Source organism: Mesoplodon mirus (assembly GCF_964341445.2).
Source record: "Mesoplodon mirus genome assembly, chromosome: 6".
NCBI lineage: Eukaryota > Metazoa > Chordata > Mammalia > Artiodactyla > Ziphiidae > Mesoplodon > Mesoplodon mirus.
Genome location: NC_138982.1, coordinates 91,274,942 through 91,301,705, shown reverse-complemented (window position 1 = coordinate 91,301,705; position 26,764 = coordinate 91,274,942). Strand labels below are relative to the sequence as shown.

The 26,764-nt window shown below is 40.8% G+C and overlaps 1 protein-coding gene across 1 annotated transcript in view; it reads right to left on the bottom strand.

Moving 5' to 3' along the window:
- Positions 1-14,876, bottom strand: part of MORC1 (MORC family CW-type zinc finger 1) — a gene marked incomplete at its 3' end in the record, with an annotated part of 191,442 nt that extends 176,566 nt beyond the window's left edge. The window contains exons 1-4 of the mRNA XM_082626190.1: positions 14,707-14,876; positions 11,146-11,199; positions 6,926-6,960; positions 670-738 (exon numbers count right to left, since the gene is read on the bottom strand). Coding sequence (XP_082482316.1) covers positions 670-738; positions 6,926-6,960; positions 11,146-11,199; positions 14,707-14,837 — 289 coding nt within the window. The 5' untranslated portion in view covers positions 14,838-14,876. The remainder of the gene's footprint in view (positions 1-669; positions 739-6,925; positions 6,961-11,145; positions 11,200-14,706) is intronic.
- Positions 14,877-26,764: the final 11,888 nt, after the last annotated feature.

The window sequence follows — 26,764 nt, the reverse complement described above, 5'->3', positions numbered from 1 at the left end:
TTATAAGAATTCAGGGATAAGGTATCCCAATTCATGCAAATCCTTTATCTGAAGGAATAACATCTCAATTCCACAGCAAACAATATTATGTACCTACTCTGTGCTGCCTTTTGCTAGCCTTGAAGATACGAATATAATCATGCAATGCATTGTAGATGCTTTCACTATGATGAGAACATTCAAGAAGCAACTAAACCTTTGAATGTGCAGGGAAAAAACACAAACTGCTAAAAACAAGGAGAGGTGACCTCTACCTCAAGGTTAAACAAAAAATTTAAAATAGCCTGAAGACACTAGAAACTGCCTCGGGTCTCTTGCAAGCAGTACCTGAAGGGTGTGCTAAAGACAATCTCACAGTCTGTGTTTGTTTTCCATTCATTCCCAGATGCTGTTCCTTACAAGAAATCTGTGCCCTGTGCCTGTCATTTTTCTGGCAATATTTACATTCACTTTTGGTCTTGCTTTAGATGGCTACAATGAATTTACTCTGTCAGCTGGTATATTTAAACCTAAAAAGCTCAACAATATGTTAAGTCTGGGGTTTATTTTCCCTAATAGCTCCATACCTGTTTATATATATATATATAGCTCAATTTATTTTTATTTATTTTATAGGTTTTCAGGCTGTTTGTTCTAACAGCCAGGTAGGAATCTAGATAATTAACTTACCAGGGCTCATACCACATCCATCATCCAGGAAGCACAACATGAATCCACCCTGCAATTCTTCATTATCCACTGTAAGAGAAAGCAGTTATTACTAATAAATAGGGGGCTTAATTTGTTCATCAGAGAGTCATGCTGCTCACATAATTATTTGTCCTCCTCAAATGCAGCCACTGAGTGACAGAGTTATGGCACAAGGATAAAGCTCAGAAAGGCATCTTGGCTACAGTTTCATGAGAAACTGCAGGGGGAGAACAATCATGCAACAAAAAGGCTTTAAATTAACATAAAACATGTACATATTAATAAATTATGTATACAGCATGACATGCCCTGTTCTGGAATCTGACTGGTCCTTTAAACTTCAGGTGTTTTCTCCCTGGGGGAGGGAATAAAGGTAGCCAGTGATGTGGTCCCAGGATCCCTCTATCAAATTGATCAATCCTGATGCCCTTCCACCAAAGCACTAATTCTAAAGTCAATCCAGGTCATTCTTATTAAATTCATCAGGCTCTCTTCCAAGTAGCTAATTCCCATAAGAGCCATTCGTGCATGCTTCTTAGTGGCAGCAAATATTTGCCTCTTGAAAATGTATTTGATTTTTGAAAATAGCTAAGTTATTTGGAGTCAATTTTGATGATTAAGTGATATTAAATTACATAATATAATCTCTTGTTTAAAAAATTTTGAAGGTGTAACTAAAAGTAATGAGAGTAATGTTAATGCACAGTTTGTAATCTGGCTCTTGAAGTAATTTCAACATTTGGATACGTGAATTCTAGCACATCTCTCTCTTCTTTTTTTGTTAATGTAACAACTTTATTGAGAAATAGCTTACACACAAAAAAGCTACACGTTTAGGGCTTCCCTGGTGGCGCAGTGGTTGAGAGTCCGCCTGCCGATGCAGGGGACACGGGTTCATGCCCCGGTCTGGGAGGATCCCACATGCCGCGGAGCGGCTAGGCCCGTGAGCCATGGCCGCTGAGCCTGCGCATCCGGAGCCTGTGCTCCACAACCAGAGAGGCCACAACAGTGAGAGGCTCGCGTACAGAAAAAAAAAAAAAAAAAGCTACACGTTTAAAGTGTACAATGTGACACATTTTGACATATGTAAATACCTGTGGAAGCATCACCACAATCAGGACAGTGAACATGACCATCACCCCAGGTGTTTCCTCGTGCCCCTCGTAGTCTCTGCCTTCTGCCCCTCCCATGCCCTGTCACCCCCGACCCCATCCCCAGGCAGCCATGGATTTACTAACTCCATCCTTACAGATTCATTTCTAGCACATCAGTTAAGTCAACTCTGGGTTCAATGGTCACCTCTAATTACATTTTTTAAATGTTCAAAATAATCTATAAATACATATCTAAAAGTCATACCCAAGTTTTCTGGGTTCATAATTTCATGCTCACATGTCCACTTGTAATCCCCCCTCCTCTCTCTAATTCACCTCCTGTTTACAAACCCTTTGTATCTTCCCTACCATCTCATTTCCCCAGTTCTTCTGCCTACCTGGTCCTCTGGTCTGCTTACCTCAACTTCTGTGTCAGAATATTCCTCCCCGCTTTAGGTATGTGCTCTGTTCAGCTGTCCCCTGACTAAGGCTGACACGTCTCCACTGTTCAACTCTTGTTGAGTTCTTTGCCCAGTGCGATAGCTCTCAACCTTGGCTGCACATTTGAATCACCGGGATATATTCTAAATTAATTGGTCTTGGATGCAGTTTAGGAATAAAAACTCCTCCCTGTTATCCTAAGGTTTATCAGAACTGGGAACCACCTAACACAAGCCTCAGCCTGTGAAGTTGCAACAGTTGATTTTGCAGCTCTTTGTATATAGTTCTCATGTAAGAAAGCAGGGCATTTCTTTGGTGAATAGGTGGGAAAGGCTCAAAATTCCCAAGAGTCTTAATAGAGTGTTTAATTTTTCTATAAATTCCCATGAAGATCAACAGACAATCACAGCCTCAAAATTTAATATTCCCCAAGTACCCACTCAGAGGCTTGGTCTCATTTGTTTCAATTCCTTAAAACTATGTATTTGAGATCGATTTCTACTAACCATTAAGCATGCATGTCCGAAACAAACCACAGCACCTTCTCTCCAAGCAGACTGGCTCCTCCTTCCGGTGTGTCCTGCTCAATAAATGGCATCTCTCTGCCATTAGGCTTCAGCTGCCCAAGTCAAAGGCTCAAGATCAAGTTCTCCACCTCCTCGCCCCATGTAGACATGTCTTCTCCATTCCACCTCCTCACATCTCTCAAATCTGACCACTTTCTCCATCCCCATGACACTGCCTTAGTTCAGGAAACCATCACCTCTCTTCTGGATTCCAGTAGCAGCTCCCCCACTTCTTGCTCCCACAAATCAGAGCACGCTGAGAGTCTGCAGCCAGTCATGCAGTTCACTCCTCTCCTGCTTATAACCCTTGCATGCCTTCCCACTGCCCACAGGGTGCAACCCAACCAGTTAACAAATCTAGCTTGCCTTTCATCACCTGACCCTCCAACCTCTCTGTGGTGGTTAATTTTATGTGTCAACTTGGCTAAGCTATGTTGTCCAATTGCTTGGTCAACTCGATGTTGCTATGAAAGTACTTGTGGATACAATTAACATTTATAATCAGCTAACTGTAAGTAAAGCAGATACCCTCTATAATGTGGGTCAGCCTCATCCAATCAGTTGCAGGCCTTAAAGGCAAAGACTGAGGTTTCCCAAAGAAACAGCAATTTTCTGCCTCAAGACTGCAACACAGAAACCCTGCTTGAGTTTCCAGGCTGCTGGCCTGCCTGAAGATTTAGAACTCAAGACTGCAACGTCAACTCTGACCTGGATTTCCAACCTGCCAGCTGCCCTACAGCTTCCACACCTGCCAGCCCGCACAATCATGGGAGCCAGCTCCTTAAAATAATCCCCCCTCTTCCTCCCTCTCTACTATATGTATATCCATAGATAGAATGACAGAGAGAGAGAGAGGAAGGGGCAGGGAGAGATATCTATTTATCTACTATTGGTTCTGTTTCTCTGAAGAACCCCTCCAAGCTCATCTCTTGTCATCCCCTCCCCTGCCCATACTACACTCTTCCACTTCCACACAAATAATCACCTGGGACTAATCTTGAACATCTCAAACATTTCTTCAACACCATCAGGGTGTCCTATGTTCTCTCCAGATTCAAGCGACTATACATTCTTCTCCTTCGTCCTTTCCATCCTTGATTCTCCAGGTTAAGGCCTATTTTCCCTTTAGGTCTCTAGTTCATACATGATTTCTTCTAGGAAGCCTTCCTAATCCTTCCACGTGATCAGGTGCCCATAATGAATGTTTCCTTTCTAATCTGTGTTTCCCACTTTTCAAAGTATATTCAAATACCTGTTCATGCATCTATTTCTCTTTCAGACTAGTGGTTCTTCCATTTTTTGGGACTCAGTTGCCTCAGAGATGTGATGAAAGCTCAACGGCCTTCTACCCATAAAAGTGAAGCTGCACACAATATTTTCCACAGATCCCTTTACTAGGATGCCAATTCCTTAAAAGCAGGCACTGTGTGTACTCAGCACTTAGCCCAGTGCCCGCCACTTGGTAAGCACTAAAAAAATGTACTGAATGCATATCCATGTTTACTAGAATAATATACACAGAAAGATAAAATATCCATGGCTAAACATATTCAGTTTGAATTTTATAGCCCTCAAGTTACTTGAAGAAAACTTAAGACTGGAAAGTAATTCACACGCCTCAGTAAATTATTTAAAAACTAGTCCAATGCTTAGATTAATTATGTACCCCCATATCAATTCTATCTATTGGTGCATAAGCCCTGGCCTTATTTATTTTTTTATTTTTTGAAGAAAAATCAGTTTGCTAGGTTGATAGCCATATTGTGGTTTGCTGCAACAAAAAGCTGATAGCCATATTGTGGTTTGCTGCAATAACACATATTACCTAAATAAAGAAAGAAGTGCCCCTTTCAAATCAAATTGCAAAGATTCTTTTTTATTTTTTGTGACAATGCCAAGTGCTAAAGAAAGTGGGGTGAAGTGAATACTGCCATGGCCTGATGTCTTGCACAAACCCAAAAGAACATAATGTGTGAATTCTGATCACATTTGTTGTACTTTCTGTGATTCCAGATAATTCTTCTCAACCCTTCGACCCTTCAATAATATGTGTGCTCTGAATGAAATTCAGCTTGAATCTTTTCTCCTTCCTCCACTGCTAGGACCACTGCCTTCGTTCAAATCCTCATATAATCTTGTGTGGATCATCCATAGCCCCATTCCCTGCTATCATTCTTTCACACTTCTACAGACCATCTACAAACCATCCTGTATGCTCTTGCTAGAGTATCTTTCTTTAAAAAGAAAAGAGCACATTTCTATTGAATAATTTGCCAACTGACATTGCTCAAAACTCTTGAATGGTCCACTGGCTACAGAAAAACAAACAAACAAAAAATCTTAGTATGGTATTCAAGGTGCTCATCCGTTTGGCTCTAACACTTAGCCCTAGTCAACCAAGCCCCATCATTGTCTCCTGGATGCTTTTTCTCCAAATATATACATGGCTCACTGCCTCATGTCATTTAGGTCTTTGCTGGTATATCACCTATTTAGAGCAACTTTCCATGAGCACCACGTGAAAAATAGTACATCTTTCCCATTACTCTCTGTTCTCTTATCCCACTATGTTTTTTTTTTTAGCACTTATCGTGACCTGGTATAATATTTATTTGTTCACTTCTTTATTGTCTATCTTTCCTCATTAGAATGCATGTTCCATGAGAGCACAGGCTTAATCAAACACTTTATTCATTGCTCTATCCCCAGCACCTAGGAAAACTGCTTGGCTCATTCATAATAGATACCCAGTAAACTGTTATTGAATAAATGAATGAGTCTCTGAACTAGTCTACCTCCATTCTTTTTTTCGTAATAATTCCTCAGACAGGAATATTCTTTTCTTCCTACACTACCTGACACAAATCACATCCATATTTCAAGCCCTGGCTCTTTAATATGGGGTGTTCTTTCTCCGTGTTCCCACCATGCTTTGAGTCTCTCCTAGGCAAGAGATGCTTATTCTCTTTTACTCTTATATAATTGGATATATAGGGAAAGACCACCTTTTCTCCACCACTGGCATTTCCTTCTATGCAGAATGGAGTTCAATCAGCAGTACTAAAGGGGCCCTTCTCTGTACCTTGACCATTTTTTCCCTGAGCAGTGAGCTCACTCATCTGACTAGTAATTTGGGGAAAAGTAACTTAAGAAGGTTCTGCTCAGATCTCTCCTGTTCCCTCTGAGAGCGAGCTGCCTGCAGAGAACGTGACTCCACTAGGTGGGCGAGTGCCCGATGCTCTCCTACACTAAGCTCCACAGTCCAACCTAGCATTTATCAGCAATGCAGACTGACTCTTATTTGATTTCTCAAACTTCTCAGAACCTGGGAGTAGAAAGGGAAGAAGAGTGTCATTTATTATGTTTCTTCAAATCTCTCAAGATGTCCATGTCTCTCCTCCTCGTGAACCAGAAGCACCCACCTAGCACAAAATCTTAAAACACTTAGAAAACTGAATTGAACTGAGTTGCTTTTTAAATAATGATAAAGACTTTATATCATGGAACACATTCTCTGGCCTGTGACCAACAGCCAATATTTACAGGAGAGCTGATAGAATCTGGGTTGGGGATCACCATAGGTGTTTCTCCAGGTAGTGTTAACTATAGGACTGGATCACAAAACCTAACTTCCTCTGCATCATATTCAGTGAAATGAACTAATAAGTGCAATAAATACTTGGTGACTGGAAATGAAGTCAGTAAAGAAAACATGCTTGGTTTGAATTTCATAGCCTTCAAACATTCATACTGCACATTCACTTACACACTTTAAAACTGTGATATGTTGGGAATGATGTATACTTAATTATGAATAACCATTAAGTTAATATGCATTTTAAAATAAAACTGTTTTCTCGTGGCAGACAAACTGACTGCTCCAAATCACTCTGATGCTTTCACAAAACCCTGGAAGATCTAATTTTGTAAATGAGCCCTCTAACAAGTGTACAATTTCACTCAAAGAGTATATTGTTCTCAACCTGGCTCCCCACGGGGTCACTGAACTCACAAATCACTTAGATTACATTAAAAATCTATAGAATATGGTTTGATTTTCATGAAATAAAAGAAAATCTAAATAACTACAGGCTTTTCCATTAGAAGAAAAAAGGAGAAAGCAAATCTGCTCACCTGAAAACACATCAAGTCTTGCAGCCCCTGCATCTCTGAAACCAACAGAAAAATATTGCTTCAGTATGAAATTGTATTTTTAAAAATTACATTAATCTGAATTGCTCATGTGACATATGATCTACTGTCAGATAGCAAATAATGGAGAAATCTGCTTAAATTGCTTTAAAAACACTTACTAATATGTTTCACCCTGCATTTGTAGACTAAGACCTATGATCACTCGTAATTTGAGAATGTCACAAAGCCTGAAACTCAAAAATTTAAAAGAAGAGATGGAATTTAGTGGTAGTTACACAAGAAGCTAAAGAAAATGGATATGAACATTAAAAAAAATGGTTGGAGAATAATCCAGAAGTCATATGAAGACCTTCATGACATATTTTAGTACAAAAAGAAAAAGGAAATTACTAAGTACTGTGTACCATATAATCACATTTTTAAAGAACATATATGATATTCATGTGCATATCTGTAAGGAAAGAAATCAAATGTTAACAGTGGTTCTCTCTAGGTCAGAGGTTGACAATCCATGGTCTATGGGACCACCAACTGTTTTTGTGAATAAAGTTACTGGAACACAACCATGACCATTTATTTACATATTGTCATTTACCTATTGCCTATAGTCTGCCTTCACACTACAATAGTAGAGTTGGGTAGTTTCAACAGAGAACACATGGCCTACAAAGGTGAAAATATTTAATATTTGGTCTTGCACAGAGAAGTATGCTGGACCCCCCCCCCCAACAAATGATGAGGTTACTGGTGCCTTTTCTTTTTTTCTTATTTTCTTAGTTTTCTACAATTCACAGATATTATTTATGTATTTTCTTAAATTACTTTTTAAAGTAGAAACTTTAAAAGGAAAGGAGAAAGAGCCAGAAGATCCTGGTTTCCACATGAAGGCTATGAGAGAAAGGAGAAAGACAATGAGGGCTTAGCTGATGAGGAAGTGGGTATGTTGAAGGAAGGAAGAGTCTAGAAGGAAGCTCAGACTAATAACAACCAGTGGGACTCTGATGGGAAAATCTGAGTGTCTCCCAAAATTTCCATCAGTCCTGACCCAAAATTACCCCAGATAAATTGGAGTAGGTACAATGTACTTGTTCTACAAAGTTGGTCCCTTAGCTCCTTTCTCTAGCCAACTGCTGCTTCTAAGTGCCTCCTCTACAGAAATTCTGGGGTTACCACTGTCATTTCTTGGGCATTATCCATGTGACAAATAAATCTTAAACCTTCCCTTCTAATCCTTACCACAGACCCATGACACACAGGTATCATTATCTCCATTGTATAATTACACGTTATACAAAGTACCATGTATACAATAATTGCTCGATAAACGCCACTGTACTAAAAGGTTTTTTTCATAGAAACAGTTTCTTCATAGAAAAATTCCATGGGATGAGACAAAGAACACTCATTCACCTTTACAGCATATTAAGACATTTCATAATAAGCTTTGTACTTGAGCCCAGGTACTTTCTCTCTGAACATCTGTTGTATCAGGAAGAGTCCCCTAACAATTCCTTCCTATCCCGTCACATCTTTTCCTCCTCTTTCCACAACATTCTTTTAATACCTTCCAGTTCTAATTTTGACAACCACAGGAAATCATCAAAATCTTGAATACAATGATATAAAATAACGTCTTAGAGTAACACAGGGACTTTATGAAGACCTCTGTAAGACCAACCGAGCATCTTGCATAAGTCTGTTAAATAGCTTCATTTGCTGTCAATTACTAGCATCTAATCAGTGGTGACAAACTTCAGTGTCCCCTGAAGACAGAGGAGCCGAAGAGTTCAGGCTGGCCGTGGGGAACACTGGGAATGGCAAAGCTGAAAACACAGGCTGGTCCCAAGAGTGCACCTGCTACACACCTGATCCCACTGAGGAAGGCAGCCTCAAGGTTGGTACGTCTAATCTTTAAAAAAACAAAAAAAAGCATGGGATCCAGATTCTTGTATGTGGCACCTCATGGCACCTCTCAAACTTTACAAACAATTCCTTCTTTTCTTTTTTAGTCTTTATAAGTACTGTGCAAACTTTCAGTATGAGTCAAATAAACATGAGACAGGCTGGACTTGTTCAGGGGCTGCCAGTTTACAAATGCTGCTTGAAGAATTGCTTGATTGATCACATTTCCCTCACTCCCCTGGGTCTGCAGTCAATCTTTCTTTGCTAATCACCCTCTCTACTCCATAAACCGTTCCCACTGTTCTATTTCTTCTACATTCTGATTTTACTTGCCCTCCTTTGTTGAAATGAATGAATGAAACAACTTTATAGGAGAAAAGACAGTAGGCAAAAGAGACAAATGTGTTCTTTCACAGTTACAGAGGTTAAGTTGCTGAAAATGGACACTGAGTAGGACAGCGGACTAATGGATACAGGAGGAGCCTTGCTTCAAAGCTCTGTTTGCAGAAGCAAACAGTAGAAACCCTGAATTCCTGTAGAGACTAACCATGAACATTCATGTGTAGTAGCCCCATCTCTGTTAGCTCCACCTAAGTTGCATTCACAGCTCTTCTGACCAAGCAAATTTCTTTTTCTCCTCTTCCCTCCCTTTCTGTGATGACTGTGATTCCATTAGTCCTGCAGAGTTTCATATAAAGAGGAGCTAGGGACTTTTTACTTAGCATTGAGCATGGCTGTGCAGGAAGTTCTAGATGGCTGGTTAAATGACTACACCCTGTGGTCACACTCAGTCACCTCCCTTCAAAGGCCAGAAACGAGGGGAAAATGCAAAACATTGTAATACAGTCATCGATCAATCAGTGGCAGGGAATTTAGATCTCCCCACTGAGATCCCTTATCTAACAACCGCATACTACTCCCTGGGTGGACTTTGCTTTCTGCAGAAAAGGTGACAAAATCTTCTGTTACAGGCAAATACAAATATAAAACAATCAAATGCCATATTCAGTGAGCTGAAAAACTGACTCCTTCACAAACACACTATTGAGCAGGTCTTAAATTGTTAAAGAGATTTCCTTAAACATCAATACCTTTGTCAGAGACAGTAAAATGGGGCAAGGGAGTTCTGTAGCCAGACAGCCTGAATTTGAATTCTAGCTCTGCCAAATATTAACTGTATGTCCTTGAATAGGTCATCTAACCTCTCTGTGCATCCATTTCTACATCTGGGGAATTCAAATAATGATTCCCAGGTCCAAGTGTTGTTGTCAAGAATAATGAGTTAATACCTGTACATGAAGAGCTTAGAAGAGGATCTGATACACAGCAGGGGATCAACAACACTTAGCTCTTTTCTCCTTAACTACGCAATTCACTTTGATGCAGACTTCAGTAAATGCCCAAACCCAAATCTAAATTCTCAACACATAGTATATATTGATACATAACTCAAATAAAATCCAAATGAATATATGTTATTACATGGTTATAAACACAAAAACAGATGTCCAGATGAATGGATAAAGAAGATGTGGCACATATATACAATGGAATATTACTCAGCAATAAAAAGAAATGAAACTGAGTTATTTGTAGTGAGATGGATGGATCTAGAGTCTGTCATACAGAGTGAATTAAGTCAGAAAGAGAAAAACAAATACCGAATGCTAACACATATATATGGAATCTAAGAAAAAAAAAAAGGTCATGAAGAACCTAGGGGCATGACGGGAATAAAGACACAGACCTACTAGAGAATGGACTTGAGGATATGGGGAGGGGGAAGGATAAGCTGTGACAAAGTGAGAGAGTGGCATGGACATATATACACTACCAAATGTAAAATAGATAGCTAGTAGGAAGCAGCTACATAGCATAGGGAGATCAGCTCGGTGCTTTGTGACCACCTAGAGGGGTGGGAGGGAGGGAGACGCAAGAGGGAAGAGATATGGGGATATATATATATATGTATAACTGATTCACTTTGTTATAAAGCAGAAACTAACACACCATTGTAAAGCAATTATACTCCAATAAAGATGTAAAAAAAAAAACAGATGTCCAATTTACCTGCACTTCAAGTATGATCATAAATACAAACTGAATAAAGATGAATAATTCCTCCTTTCATCTGTTCTTTTTCCTATAATACCTTGATTTTATAGGAAATCAAGTCACAAAGCATTCCAAGTGGGGAAATGACAACGTATTTTCATCTCTTAATATGACTAGACTTTATTAATGTCATAAAATTCCTTTGTCCCTTTGAATAACCTTTGTTTACACATAAGCCTTACCTTGCATTGTCCAGCAATTCAGCCAGTGCTCCAAAAAGGAAACTGTGAGTGGTGCTGATGAAGAGACAGAGGGAAAATCAAAGTTAAACCAACTCTGTAATCAATGTAAAAGGTTCAAGACATGTTCAGACAATGTTCTCCAGTTCTAGGCAGATAATCAATTATGGAGTTGTTCTAGAAACTACTTTCTCAGCGTGGTCAAGGTTCTGAAGTACATGACAAAGCCAGGGCTAAGAACACTATTGCCAAAATATCCTGTCTACTCCTAATAAAGACTTCAAGGACCTGACTTACTTAAAGCAAATTTTGACATTTTATAATTGCTTGATAAGCATTTACTCAAGTTTTTTTTAGAGAATGTTTCATTAAAGCTGTATTATTTAAGGCCAAATTACTTCTGAAAAACCTTGATCAGAATCCAGGCTCACTGAAAGACCTTAAGACTCCATCTGCAGACACAGGCACTGGCAGGGGACCCTGTTTGCACCACTAACCTACATTTTTCTGTGCAATCTTTTCACCTTGGACAACGCTGATCCTTAAATAATCTCACAGATTACCAGTGGTCACTCTCCCCTGTATCCCTCTTGCCAAGTCCTGGGCAATAGAACACACTAGATAGCCATCCTTATTTATACTTTGAAGGCTGAATGTTCCTCTGGGGTGATATCAAGCCATCTTCAGGGTCCCACACTTGCTTTTCATTTGTTGTTGTAGATATGTCAATCAGCAACCTTATTGCAGCATTAAGGTAAGATTCAGTAGGCAATTTTCTTTTTATATTTAGTAAGCAGGTAGCAGAAGCAAGAGAGACCCATTTATCAAAAAACACCTGCTCATTTGTACAGGAGGAAGGATAATCTGCAATATCTCAGTGACTCCAAATACCTCAGGCCACAGGATGATATGTTAGCTAAAAATTTATTTGAAAAAAATACATATATCTACTTTTGGAATTTTAAACTATAAACACATGCTGATGAGGGGTCTCTTGACTCCAGTCAGCTTTCAAATCTGTCATCAGAATAAACCTACTATGCTTCTAATGAAGAGACAAGTTTGTGAACCACTATCCTAATTGCTTAGTACACCATTCATTTGACTCTTAATTATACCCTACAGTAGAACTAACTCCTTTAATGGCAGACATCAGATGTCTCTGATTTCTGAGCTTAGCTGCTCTTATAAAATAGTTGCCTTTTAGTAAATATGCACTGTTCGTGAAAAAAAGCATAAACCTACTAAATGCAATTATTGCAAAAAGGTGTCCTTCACTCAAAAGAAAGTTAGTACTTAAAAATCTAAAACAGAGCAAAAGAAAAGTGTCGGTGACATGCTTTACAAAAGCAGCACTTCAAACCACAAGCCTTTCTAAACAATCCTTCAGGAAAGTAACTGCAATCATTCTGATCCCCCCGCCAAAAATGCCATATAAGCTTCTGTACCATTTCACTCGAGATTTTTACTGACTGCCTGCTATGTGCCAACGTGGGCAGACATGTTCTTTACACTTTGCGGGTTCAAGTTAGTGGGGGATATGAAAAATACACAAGTAAACAAACATATAAAGATGATAACACAGATAATGATTAAATGCTACTAAGAAAGAGGTATGGGGAAGAGTAACTGGTGAGGAAGGGAGAGCCTTTCTTCACAGAAGACATGAGCTGAACCCTGAAAGATGAGAGCTCAGTCCCTTGCAGAACTGGAGTGAAAATGCTCCAGCAAGAGCAGGAGGTGCAAAGACCTTGAAGCAGAAAAGAGCCAAGCAGGCCAGTCTGCTCTGGCTATGGTAAAACGGGGAGATCACATCAAGATATGGGATGGCCAGATCGTGCAGTGCTTCCTACTCCATGGTTAGAAGCTCATACTTGGTCCCCATGCAACTGGAAGCCACTGTCATGTTTTAAGAAAAGTGACACACCTTGGGGCTTCCCTGGTGACCCAGTGGTTAAGAATCCGCCTGCCAACGCAGGGGACACGGGTTCGAGCCCTGGTCCGAGAAGATCCCACATGCCGCGAAGCAACTAGGCCCGTGAGCCACAACTACTGAGCCTGCACTCTATAGCCCATGAGCCACAACTACTGAAGCCCACATGCCACAACTACTGAAGCCCGCGCGCCTAGAGCCCATGCTCCGCAACAAGAGAAGCCACCGCAATGAGAAGCCTGCACACCACAACGAAGAGTAGCCCCAGCTCACCGCAACTAGAGAAAGCCCGCGCGCAGTAACGAAGACCCAACACAACCAAAAATAAAAATAAATAAATAAATAATATTAAAAAGAAAAAAAAAAAGAAGAGTGACCCATCTGGTTTAAGTTTTTAAAAGCTCACTCTGGCAGCTTTTAGGAAAACGGATCATAGGGGAGCAAGAAGGGGAAGCAGAGAACCTAGTTTAGATAGAGGCTATGAGAAATCCAGAGGGGAGATGGCAGTAGAGATGGGGAGAAATGGATGAATTTGAGACACAGAGATGACATGAAGAGAACTTGATGATGGATTGGATGTGGGGGTGAAGCAAAGGAGGAATAAAAAATCACTCCTGTTTTTACTGAGGCCAGTCTCAGATAAGAATTTTATCTCTGGGAGCTAAGACTACACCAATTTGTATCTGATTTTGTTGCTGTGGCTTCACGCTGCTGTCTTTTTTGTTGTTAAGTTACCAGACCACCAACTGATAATGGGGTAGTATGGGGGGTGGGGTGGGGAGCAATAGCTATAGAAACTATGCAAAACCGAGGCTGAGGAACTTTTCTAAGATAAAATTCATAGTCTTTCCAGCACTCAGCTTATAATTTTTCAACTTGCTCAAAATTGCTATTTCTTCATTTGTCTTCTACCTCAGTTAACTTTAAATTACTTGTACCATCCTTTCCAGCTTGATATCATTCTCCATGATAACAAGATAAAACTAAATATCTGCTGACTATTACCTGTTTGTTTTATTCTGTTGTCTGTAAAAATTACACTGTTTTGGGGCTTCCCTGCTGGCGCAGTGGTTGAGAGTCCGCCTGCTTATGCAAGGCACGCGGGTTTGTGCCCCAGTCCGGGAGGATCCCGCATGCCGCGGAGCGGCTGGGCCCGTGAGCCATGGCCGCTGAGCCTGCGCGTCCGGAGCCTGTGCTCCGCAACGGGAGAGGCCGCAACAGTGAGAGGCCCGCGTACCGCAAAAAAAAAAAAAAAAAAATTACACTGTTTTTCCCAAGCAGCAAGGCCTGGCTTCTTTACATTTCCATTTCTGTGGTTTCAAATCTGCTGCATCCTTTCTATCAACTGGTACTTTCTGGCCTGACAGAGAAGAAACAGTGCCCTAGTAATAACTAAAATGTGAGATTCCTATCCTCATAGAGGTTACATTTTCAGAAAGACTCAGGATGCAACAGCGGCTGGAATCGATAAATACAAATTACTCTTTGGAGGGCAACTTTAACCTTTAAAATATCAGTGTGTTAGGGAGAGAAATCATTAGAGATAGGCCAGGATGGTAGAATGAGGAGATGGACAAACGTCTCCATTGTGTGGACAGGCTCCCCCATTCCGGCTACGCCAGGGCACTCACGAGTTGGCGTGGATGAAGTCCAGATGCAGCTGGGCCCGCCGCAGAGCGGCATACTTGTCGCCCATGGCCTGGAACGCGACCCGCGCGCTCCTCGGGGACCCAGACGCTGGGCCCAGCAGCCTTTCGCCCATCTCCACGCCCACGCGCACGCCCACGCGCACGCCCACGCCCTTGCGCGGACACCTGGCTCGGCGAGCACGCGCTCTCCCTGGTGGCCGGAGCGCGAAGCTCACCCTGCGCTGTGGGCCCGAGTGTCTGGCAAGTGAAGTCTGGTGCTGGTCTTGGATCCACGTGGTGATAAGGCGTCTGGGCTAGGCTCCTCTTCCCGAATTGAGGTTTACGTAACCTTACTAAACACTCTTTTCTGTCATTCCCCAACTGGAAAATTGAGCCCAGGGCTGGGGCCAGAATTCGATCAAAAATGATCGCACACACACATACACACATAAACACACAGAATGGGAAGAAGCTGGGTGGCGAGGTCGGTAAGGCAGCTGGGGACGGTAGGGAAGGAAAATGGATAGTTTCCCTTTTGCGGTTGTTACACAGCAGAGGTCAAGGCCCTTTGTGTTCTCACCCCAGCACTTACCCGTGTCCCTTGGGTTGTGTTTTCTCCAGTTGAAGGAAAGAAAGAAGAAAAGCGGTCAGCCAGAGGGAGCAAGGAAAGAAGAACCAAAGGCAATCAGAACAGAATGTGGACGCTTGTGTTCCGTGAGAACCTTTTTCACCTGTCAGCTGCCATTCAATTGTTTGATGTGCTGGCGCGATTCAAAGAATAGACATTCTGTATTGTTCCAAAAGACAGAATTGGGCAAGTGGAAGGTGGAAAGAGGGGGATTGGGGATAAATATAAGGAAGGGCTGTGTATGCCAGCTGTCCAAAAGGGGATACAAAGCACTGAGTCACCAAAACCTGAGCTGAAACAAGATTTGTCAAGGATGTGTTCTGTCTGGAAAGGTGCTGGCTGGGATGACAAATTAGTAGACCTCGTGACCTCTAAGTGCTCAAACTCATTCATTCTAAGGCACTATGACTTGCAAATAAGGTAGTTCAATAGTACTCAGCAGATGTTTTATATGAGAGTTTTAAAATCAGAAACAAGCATCTATGGAATAAAGAAGTTGGACTAGATGTGTTTGTGATTTCCAGGCATTACACAAGCAGTGAGGCTCACAAAAAAAGAAAAACAATGTCAGTTTTGGGGTACTCATTCTACTTCCAAAGAAAGAAGTTTATCTGTTACTACATTTGTAAGACTCAATAGAGGAAGAGAGAATTTGAATGGCAACCCAAGCGCACATGGTGCTCTAATTTGAAAACCGGTAGTAAACACAAACATTTCAAGTAATTTTCCTGATTGCATTTTTGTTTTAACAGTGGCTATGATGGTGTTTTGATAGCAAAATTCTCTTTACTCAGCAACGTGAGCTATCTTTCCAATTTTTCCTTTCATAGAACTTCAATGAAAGTATGATATTCTATTTTCATTTTATGGGTAAGAAAAGCTTGACGAGCCTCTTCTGGATTTATTTTCTTACCCCCAATTTCCAGCTGCTACCTCACAGAAATTTACTTTTGGGAGGGCACCAGAGCCACTAGCCTATAATTAGTAATGGGCTGCAATACCTAATTTCTACCAGAGGAAAGGGTGTGATTATCACAGAAGCACTCCGTCTAATGATCTGAGCAGAGCCCTCCTACAGTAAGTGGGCAGTCCCAAAGCACTAGACATTTCTGGTTGGCCTGGATGACAGACACGCAGGGGGGATCTATTAGATGGTGCTGAAAAAGAGCCCTGAGATCATTGTGCACAATCCACCAAAAGCCTTTTTCCCCATTTCCACTCTGCTTTGCCAATCTGCTGTCATAAAGGCAATTCGCTTCCTCTTTAAGGTATACTTTGGGGATTGCCTGTCTCGGCCACCTCCCTCAGCCCTGCCTCAGGATTCATTTTAACATTACTTCATGATAAAAATACTAGGGGAATAACAGGGAGGAGAAATTTAAAATGAGAACATCATCTGCTCGTCTTATGGTTGATCCTGATGTTAAGAACAGTCAGTTTGGGATACGAGACTCTTCAGCTCTTCCTAACCAAACATTTCAGCTTTGCAACAATCATGTACTAATCACAAATGGCGGCTCAAATTTTTCAAACTCCACTTTCCCCCTTTCGCTTAACTAACTGTGTATGAACCAACATTTCATTACTCTACACAAACATGTTTAAACTCAAAACAAAGTTTATAAACATAAAAAACGGACACTTGTACCTTCCAACCATGCACAGTGGTGTGCCATCTCCTAAGAACTATAAGAAGTGATGTCGTCCTAAGATAATAAACACAGAAAACAAATGCTATTAAGGTGATAATGTTGAAAGAGGCCAATAACCCTCAATCGATAATAATGAAATGTCTCTGAAAGCACCTCACACCATTATTGCTCATTTTCTTGCTTTTGTGTGAAACTAGTCAGTGTGTTTTCATCTCTTCCAATCCACTCCAGGTTAGACAATGGTGGAGTTTTCATTATAGAAATTCTGTTACCCATATAATTGACCATCTTTATCTTTCCAAATATTCAGCACTGTGATAAGCATCCCTGCAGACGGTAGAAAATATGAGGCCCAAAACTTGCTCAAAGAATAGTGGTGGTAGTAAATTAGTTAGAAAATATGGTATTCACTCTGGGTTGGCTAACCCACTAGCCATTTTCCCAACTCTCCTCTTTCTACTATCAAAGCTGAAAACTTGCTTTTCTAGACTCCCCTGCAGCAAAGGTGGCCATCTGACTTAGTTCTCTTGAATAAGATAAAAGCAGAAATGTGTTGAGTGATTTCTAGGAAACCACTAGATAAAAGGCACAGTCGGGGCTGGTTCTACCTCCCTTCTTTCTTGTTTCTGCTTTAAATACAGGTGCAATTACAGGATTTTGAGGTGTCATTTGCATCCATGAGGGAAAGTCAAAGAGAATTGCATGAAGCAGTCCCAAACATTCTTGAATTACTAAACCAAAGCCAGAAGTCACTCACCTCCAGAGTTTTCATTATGAAACAAAACTTTATCTTTATTGGTTTAAGTAATTATAATTGGATTTTCTTTTAGTTGTAGCCAAAACTGTTCTTAACCAATAGAAATAAAGACAAAGCATAATGCCAGAAAGCACCAGAAGCATACTTTCTTTCCATCACTGGGCATCAGCAGAAGATTATTTGTTATGAACTGTGATTTATAAGTCTTTTCTTGCCAGAAGTGGTAAATGTCAGTAGAGAGGAAGACACTTGCAGGAGCCATTAGAACAAAGAGAGAGAGGAAGGGGCAAGACATGTGTGTGTATACAGAATATCATAACTAGACTTGTTAGACTAAAGCACAGGAAGAGACAGTGTTGGCCAGATAAGGAAGGAGAGCGTTAAAGAGAAGTTGGAATGTCGGGGTGAAATTTATGTTTAGAGTGATGTATAATTTTGAGCCATTATTGGCTCATGCAGTGGATCAGTCATTCATTTGGTGAGAGCCAGCTCCATGGTAGGTTCCAAGAATATAAAAATATAAGTAGCATGTTTCTGGTTACAGTTTAATAGAGGCAGAGTGTATCAAGTTTCAATGTAGGAAACAGAAACCATTCTGCATACGTCAGACACCAAGTAATATGAGGCAGGGAAATGGATATTGACAAAATCCATGGAAGAGATAGTAGGGCTCGAGTCAGGGGCCCACCACAGGACAGCTGAATTCAGCCTCACACCATGAAGCTTCAGAACAGAGGGCAGCAGCCTCCTGATGCCACTGTTGCAACTGCCTCCAGCTAAACATTTTCCAAGTACAGGAATGCTGAGGCTGCCCATTGCCTCTGCGCACTCACATCCCATGTCCTGCCTAGTAGCAGCAAAACAAAACAATATTTTTTACATCCAGAATCTAAGTATAGTTTCTAGTTTTTCAGTCTCTCTAACTGGAGGGATTAGAGAGAAGGTGCTTGGAGACTAAGGGAAACGATGCACAGTTTCCACCACACTGATGGACTTTTAAAGCCTCCATTCATGCATGAAGGTGTTACAGGTCCTGTGAGGGAAGTTTGGGTTCCAAGGAGGGAGGTGGGTTAGGAAAGATTTCAAAGAAGCGATGGCACTTGACCACTGCCTTGAAAGATTATCTTATACTTGTTGGGTGAACAGAATCAGGACTGGCATTTTAGGTAGAGTGCTCAGTTGAAAAAAGGAAAAATGTGAAGCTACACAGACGTTCAATAGGTAGCTCACTGTGTCTGGAGTGAGGGGCACAAAGTGGGGCAGGAGAGGAGGGGGTGCAAGCTTCAAGAGGACTGGGAAGGAAGTGGGAGTCAGGTCATGGTGGACCCTGAATGCTGTACTGAAGAATTTGGAGTGGATCTTGTGGGGGTTGGAAACCAGAGTCAGGCCTTCAGCCATGGAGGGCTATGAATGAATTTGTGCTCTGTAAGGATTGCTCTGGATGCATGTGAGTACTAGGTTGGAGGAGTTCAAGCCCGGAAGCAGGAAGACTAGTTAGCAGAGTGTTGTAGTAGAAAGTGAGAAATAGCCTCCTGAGCTGGGGAGAATTTGATATTATGTGGGAAAGAGATGAACTGGATGCCCTGATAGTTTAGGTAGCCATAAAGGTCATCTCTGGAAGACTTGCAATAAAGTGGAGAAGAAACCATGGAAATGAGGACTGGAGTGGTGCCCATGGAGAGAAAGAGATGAATAAGAAAGGTCGTTATTAGGAAAACCTGGGAGTGGGCATTCCTAAATGGGACCACAAGATACTAGTAAATGCAAGGAGAAAATACAAGTTTGGTTGGCTTAACTTAGTCCTTCAGGGGTCTGAGGGAAGTAGGAAAGACAGAAAGGGCAAAAGTTACTCCATGGTTTTAAGCTTGAAGTCCTGGGGAGATGGTCTTGCTGTTGACAGTATTGGGTAAGGCACCCAAAATTACCATTTTGAAAGATAGAAGAGAATGAGTTCATTTTTGTCATGTTAGGATTTCGCATGAAACAAACAGCACATCCAAGTAGAGTATTGTCTTACACTTTAAATACATATGTGGTTTTCCTGTCTTCAATGGAGTTAGCTAACAACAGGTTGTCATTTTTCAACAAAATGTAATTTTGTGTTATGGAAAATATTAGTGAAGTTATTGAGCCTTGTGTGCCTCTGAAGTCAGAGGCTGAGAAGCTCGTGGGAATGGGAGAAGCTGGTTAAAGATACCAGGAAGAAAAGAGACACCCTCAGGTGAATGGATGGGGAAATGCGAATTTTGTGGCTATGAGTTAATATTTGTCAAGACTGATCAAAAAAAATCTGCAAATAAATTTTCCCTCCTGAACCCCCGTTTACATACGGATGTCTAATTTCTGAATTGAGGCTGTATATCAACTATAGGCTGCCTAGAATTACACACTAGCTTCACCCTGAGAAGACAAGACAGTGTTTTTTATAATTGTATTTCCTGGGATTTGTCCATTAAAAAATGAAGGGGAAATAATGTGTCCAGATCCCTCTCAAACTCTTTCCATCTTCTTTCAACAAAACCCTTTTATCTATAAAACAGAAATAGAGTTACAGATATAGAAAACAAATTTATGGTTACCAGGGGTAAGGGGGAGGGGAGGGATAAATGAGAGATTGAGATTAATATATGCACACTACTGTATATGAAATAGATAACTAATAAGGACCTACTTCATAGCACAGGGAACTCTACTCAGTACTCTGTAATGGCCTATGTGGAAAAAGAATCTAAAAAAGAGTGGATATATGTATATGTATAACTGATTCACTTTGCTGTACACCTGAAACTAACACAACATTGTAAATCAACTATGCGCCAATAAAAATTAAAAAGAAAGAAAAAAATCATTGCAAATAGCCAAACTTAGTGCATTATTAGAAAGCAAAGTGATAAAACAACACACATTGATCTTTGGGGCACTCTGTAATGAGTCTTTTAAAAAGTTCAAAGGTGAAAAAAACCTCACACATGTAAGTAAGACTCGTACCCTGACCTTTGAGAACAGCACTTACAGACGTGCAATGAATCACTGACAATTCAAAGGGAGAGGTAAGCACATTTTTCCTGCTGTGGCAAAAAGAACCACCTCTTAAAATTTCTTATCTAACTCAAATTGCAGACCTTTGAAATGAAACAAATTGTCCTGTATGTTCTCCAATGGACAATTTTCAGTCTGGGGACCTCTCTTACCCATAATTGTATTGTCTTCCCCCCAGAACATACCACAATAACATCCAGGAAATGCCTGCTATATTTCAGAAACTTAAATAAACTTTTGTTTTTAATATAAAATTTGCTGACTATTTTTACTATTATCATATCCCTCCCATATCAAATTGCCAGACTTCTGTTATTTGAGGTATGCTCAAAGAATGTTGTAATGAAAAACAAGTTTTTAGAGCAGGGACAAATTTTGTCTACAATCAAAACTGCACAACAGTTTTAGAATAGTTTTTGGTTTTATTTTACTGTTGAACTTCAATTATCTTTGTTCTACCATAAATATAACAAAAAAGTAATGCAAAAAATCCAACATGTAAAAGAAATGAGCCTGTGATGTGATATCAGGGCTCATCTATCATCAGCCTAACACTCTACCATCTTGTTATTTGTAGCCTGATATTTCCTCAACAAGGTGTGAAGCCTTTCATTTCACAGATACTGCTGGGGGAAATCATAGGGTGTGGCAGAGAGGAATTACTGAATGTGGGCTGAATGTGGAAGTAGCTAGTTTCAAGGTTCCCAGTTCAAACACTGATGCCATCCTGCTCTTCTGGCTCAGAGGTATTTTCTCGATATCCCTACCTTGGATGGGGACTGGAGTGCCGTCCAGAAGAGGCAACTTGCTCTTAGACCTTATCCCAGTGATATGGTTAATGATGGAGCATCTTCTTGGGTGTGGTGACTGATAACACATAATGCTATTGGAAAACATCTAATCAACAAAAAATGCCAACAGGCTTTGATATGAAGTATGCACATGGGGATTGAGAGTTCATAACAACTCTCGAGTTTCCAAATTCCACAACTTTTCACCCCAAATCATTCAGTTTGAGTGTGGCACAGGGAGGTTGGGGGTGGGAAGTGAGTCATTGGTTTAGAGCCTGAATCCTTTTCACAGTGGCTTCCTGACTTTGTATCAGTTTCTGTAACATGCTTCTCTCCACCACTCTTTCTTTGGGGACGCTGTTTCTTTAACTTTCTCACTTGTTCCTCCCCATTCCTAGGAAAAGCACTCTCTACCCTCTGATCACTAACCACCGAATTTGTCGATTGGGTTGTTGTCTCTGTTCAGAACATCACTTCCTGCCAAAGCTAATCACCCCATCATTTAAGGGGCCCCCATCCCTAGGTAGTCTCTCACCACTGAAAAGTCATATTTGCAGTGGATATCACCACTCCAAAAGTGGAATTTCCTTTTTTCTTGTACCTAACTCTAATAGATAAAAATCCCCATAATACCTGAGGTGATAAGTAATTATTATTATCAATTTTCCAACGGCAGGATCTTCCCCCACAAAGAAGCATGCCATCATATGCTGAGGAGTTCGAGGGACTAGGCTCATTAGACTTGGCTGGATTTATTAAATATTGCCTCACATTATTTTATAACTTATGTATTCAAAAGTTTCTTCAAGACAGCTATGTGCATGATAAAATAGTATATAGTTGGTAATTTACCCACCCTCTCTTCTGTCTTTCACTTTCCCCTAGAACACAGACATACCCCAAACTCTGTCATGGTCTTGTCTTTATAACCATATCTCAATCAGACCATAAAATACCTTTGTTTAATTATCTTAGACTGAGTCCTAATGCTTATTCTTTCTGTGTTTGGAGTCTCTTCCTTTTTCTCATCCTCCTTTTCAGGATTACCCCTCCATTCTTATCCCCACCTAAAGTTCTCTTCTTTGTGGCATCACAATTCTCATCTAGAGTAACTAAAGGATTATTAATCCTGAGCAGAAAGTCTGATGGTGACAGTAGAGAATATGACATCTCTGTGACCTAAAGGGGACTGGGACATTGAAAGTCATTATACCTCTATTAAAAGTTACATCTCTATTCCTTATAGTAACCCTCTACATGGGGATAATCACAATTTCAAGAGCCTTGGAACCTACACTAAATTTGATTTTCTAGTTCCAAAGGATAATATTCTCAGGATTGCTTGAGAACTATATTACAGGGGATAACAAAAAAATGACTATAATAATGCATTTAATGCCTATTATATGACCAGGAATAAACCAAATAATCTGGTTTTAGGGCTCATGAGAAATTTGTGAACTCTATCTGAATAGCCTGCTAAAAATGAAACCAGTGCTGCCATGGTACAAAGGCCTCTTTCCAAGCTCTCTAATTCATTCTTGCCCATTTATACCTGTCCCAATACAGTTTGCGTCCATGGAAAAGAAATGTATCCATCAACCTGGTGGTCAACCTCCGTGGGAATGGAAACTAAAATTTTACATTAGCCTCAACATGTTGACCCAGAGATATAAATAATTCAACAATTTTTAAAGTCCTAGGATGGAATCTGAATCAGGAAAGACAGAAAGAGAGGCTTGTGAGAGAGCATTTCTTATCTTTCTCAAACCTCTCTTTTACTGAAGAGAGAAAAACAATTTCACCATGGAAAACATCATCAGCTGACAGAGTCTCAGGGGGACTCTTCCTCCATCCACTATTTTTGGTCAACTTTCCAAATACTCCTATTCCTTATGGACAAACAAGAGTTGGGAAAAGCAAAATTACCCAAGTTTGAAGGTTCTTCTCTTTGCTAACTTGTTATGGAGTGAATTATATCCCCCCCAAACTTTATGTATTCATATGTTGAATACCTAGCCCCCAGTATCTCAGAATGTGACTGTATTTGGAGACAGGGCCTTTGAAGAGGTAATTAAGTTAAAATGAGAATGTTAGGGTGTGCTCTAATTCAGTCTGATTGGTGTCCTTGTAAGAAGAGGAGATTTGGACAGGGACACCAGGGATGTGTGCGTGCACAGAGGGAAAGCCATGTGAAGAGGCAGCAAGAGGGAGGCTAAAGAAAAGCTGAAACGAGGGGTCTCAGAGGAAAGCAAGTCTGTCGACACCTTGATCTTGGATTTGCAGCCTCCAGAACAGTGAGAAATAAATTTCCTTTGCTTATGCCACCCATTCTGTGGTATTTGCTATGGCAGCTCTAGCTGCCATATTACATGCCCTAGCTGTAATATGCTCTAGCATATTACAAACTAATACCCGCCACCCAACAATTAATGGGAAGCAATTTCTACCATCCTTATGCAGCCACTGTGCCAACAGATGTTCTCCTTTTAACCTCTTGCCCTTTCCAACCCAGGACTCAAGATTTTCTGTTTATGCTCCCCAATCTGCCTCCCCATCCATGGCATTTCATTTTCAAATGCCCTCATCCATAACCTCCTATATCTTAACTCCCCCATCTTTTCCTCAAGGAACAAGGCATTTCAAGCAATAACTTAAATCCTTTAAAGCTATTCCTTTCCCTGGAGAGTCCAGCTGTTGTTTTTATACACTAGACCGAAACACATGCCCTTACATTTTGATCCTGAGTAAGTCACACTGGTGAGGGCTCAATTACAGGTTGCAGCAGAGAAAAAAAAAGCATCATAAAATGATAGAACAGCCTTTACTTCAGATCTACACTAGATTATCAAGTTTATCTTCTGAGATTACCAGAACCATGGGAACAGATTGTTTCCCTATGGAACTAATACTAATGTCCACAGAGCCACCTGCAGAGAAAAATCTAGCCCCATTCACTACTGCAGTGATTCTCAAGAAGTGCTTTCTTTGCTTTTAGTTTAGTGGAGCATGGAAGACGTAGCAAATGACAGACTGTGTTTTGATAGTGAGCCAATTGGGCAAGGTCCCTTGATAGTTCTGTGCTCCGTAAACTAGCTAGCACATTGCTGACGCTCAATAAATGTCACATATCATCAACTATCAATTATTCAGTGTATAATGAGGAAAATGCCTTGGCATGCATTATCTCAAAGCTTAATCAAGAAGTTGTGTGATTCTGACACCATATCATAAAACAGATTGGTATTTTTACTTAAACTGCTAGACTGTATACATTTGTATTAATGACACGTCTTTAAATTACTCCAATTTGTTTATGGTGAAAACCAGTAGAAATCACTGAAATTATTGAACATCAATAACATAGAGGATTGCTTAAGTACAATATTCCCAGATGTTATTGTGATAGCCTCAAATGACAGCTGACTAATGTATTGTGTCCATTTGAGCACCTTGAGCTATACCCATCCTCTTTCCTTTCCTGGAATTTTCTTCCTCCCTCAACTGGATTTGTCCTCACGAAAATATCCAGTTGGCCTCACTGGGAGACTTTCCCTGAAATGATCTTCTCCCACACAAGAAACAATGTTTGACATATCTTTGTAACTCTAGTACTTGGAACAATGTATATGGAATGTGTTCAAAATAGATGGATTCTGAAAAGCGCCTAGATCATAGGAAGTGCCCAGTAAATAGGTGAGTGAAGGAACACCTGAAGGATAAATCTGTAAATTCCCCGTTGTCTGTCTTCATACAGCTCTATAGTGGGTGTCCAGATTAGCAAATAAATGGGAAAGTGGGAGGCGGAGGAACCCCGCACAATAGGGGTAGCCTAGATCTCAAGATGACAATGAGCCTGGATAGTGGGGAGCTCTCCCCTCCTCCCCAAACCAGGAAGGATCAGCTCAAACTTTCAAAGACCCTGAACCACCTACATCTAGTAAAAGAGAAGTCTATTAGGCAAGTCCTTAAACTTCACCAAACCACATCAAACCGAACGCATCTTAAGCTGTAGCAAGTTTTAAAATCTGTAGCAGTCACACTGAAAATGAATACAAAGCAGAATACTTTTCTCCAACATTTTAGCTAATATCTCCAAATGAATCCAGCTCCTGCTATTAATATATGAAGGGATGGGGTACATGCCCCCATGTCCTGACAACAGCATTGAAAAGTCAATAGTTATGATGGGGCTTCCCTGGTGGTGCAGTGGTTGAGAGTCCACCTGCCAATGCAGGGGACATGGGTTCGTGCCCCGGTCTGGGAAGATCCCACATGCTGTGGAGCGGCTGGGCCCGTAAGCCATGGCTGCTGAGCCTGCACGTCCGGAGCCTGTGCTCCGCAACGGGAATAGTTATGATGGTAAGAGGGAATATAGTGTACTTAAGTGGAGAGAAAAGGTAAAGAAAGACTATACCTTCTATTTGCCTACAACAGGGCTTCGTTTTACTCACAAATTGAGAAAAAAAAAAACAACAAAAGCTCCAGCTTCCAAGACAAAACAATATTCTACATAGTAATTCAAAAATAGTTTCTGCATTCTACCAACTGAGCCTGAATCTGACTTCTTGTGCCTCACTAAACAGCTACTTTCTGCCTGTCGGACAGACTACAGAAACTCTCGTTCAATCTTGGGATATAGTTGCTGTGTCATTCTCTGCCTAAATGTAAAACAAAACCATGAGTGTAATGGGCTATTCCCTCAGTCCTAGGAGGGAAATGGTACCTCTAAGAGGTTCGACCTGATAATAATGACATGACATGATAAAAATGACATGTTAATACTCTATCTTAGAATACAAACTGTATCAAACCCATTTGCAGTAAAATCAGTTTAAAACTGACTCCTGAGCTTCCCTGGTGGCGCAGTGGTTGAGAGTCCACCTGCCGATGCAGGGGACACGGGTCCGTGCCCTGGTCCGGGAAGATCCCACGTGCCGCAGAGCGGCTGGGCCCGTGAGCCATGGCCGCTGAGCCTGCGCGTCCGGAGCCTGTGCTCCACAACGGGAGAGGCCACAATGGTGAGAGGCCGCGTACCGCAAAACAAACAAACAAACAAAAAAAACAAACTGACTCCTTTACCAGGTGCTATGGTAAAATTTTGTTCTCAGGTAGTAACTCTTTGAGAATCTCAAATAACTTCACAAAACTAAATGCTATCACCAGCTTATTTTCAATAGGTCGAATGCTGCTG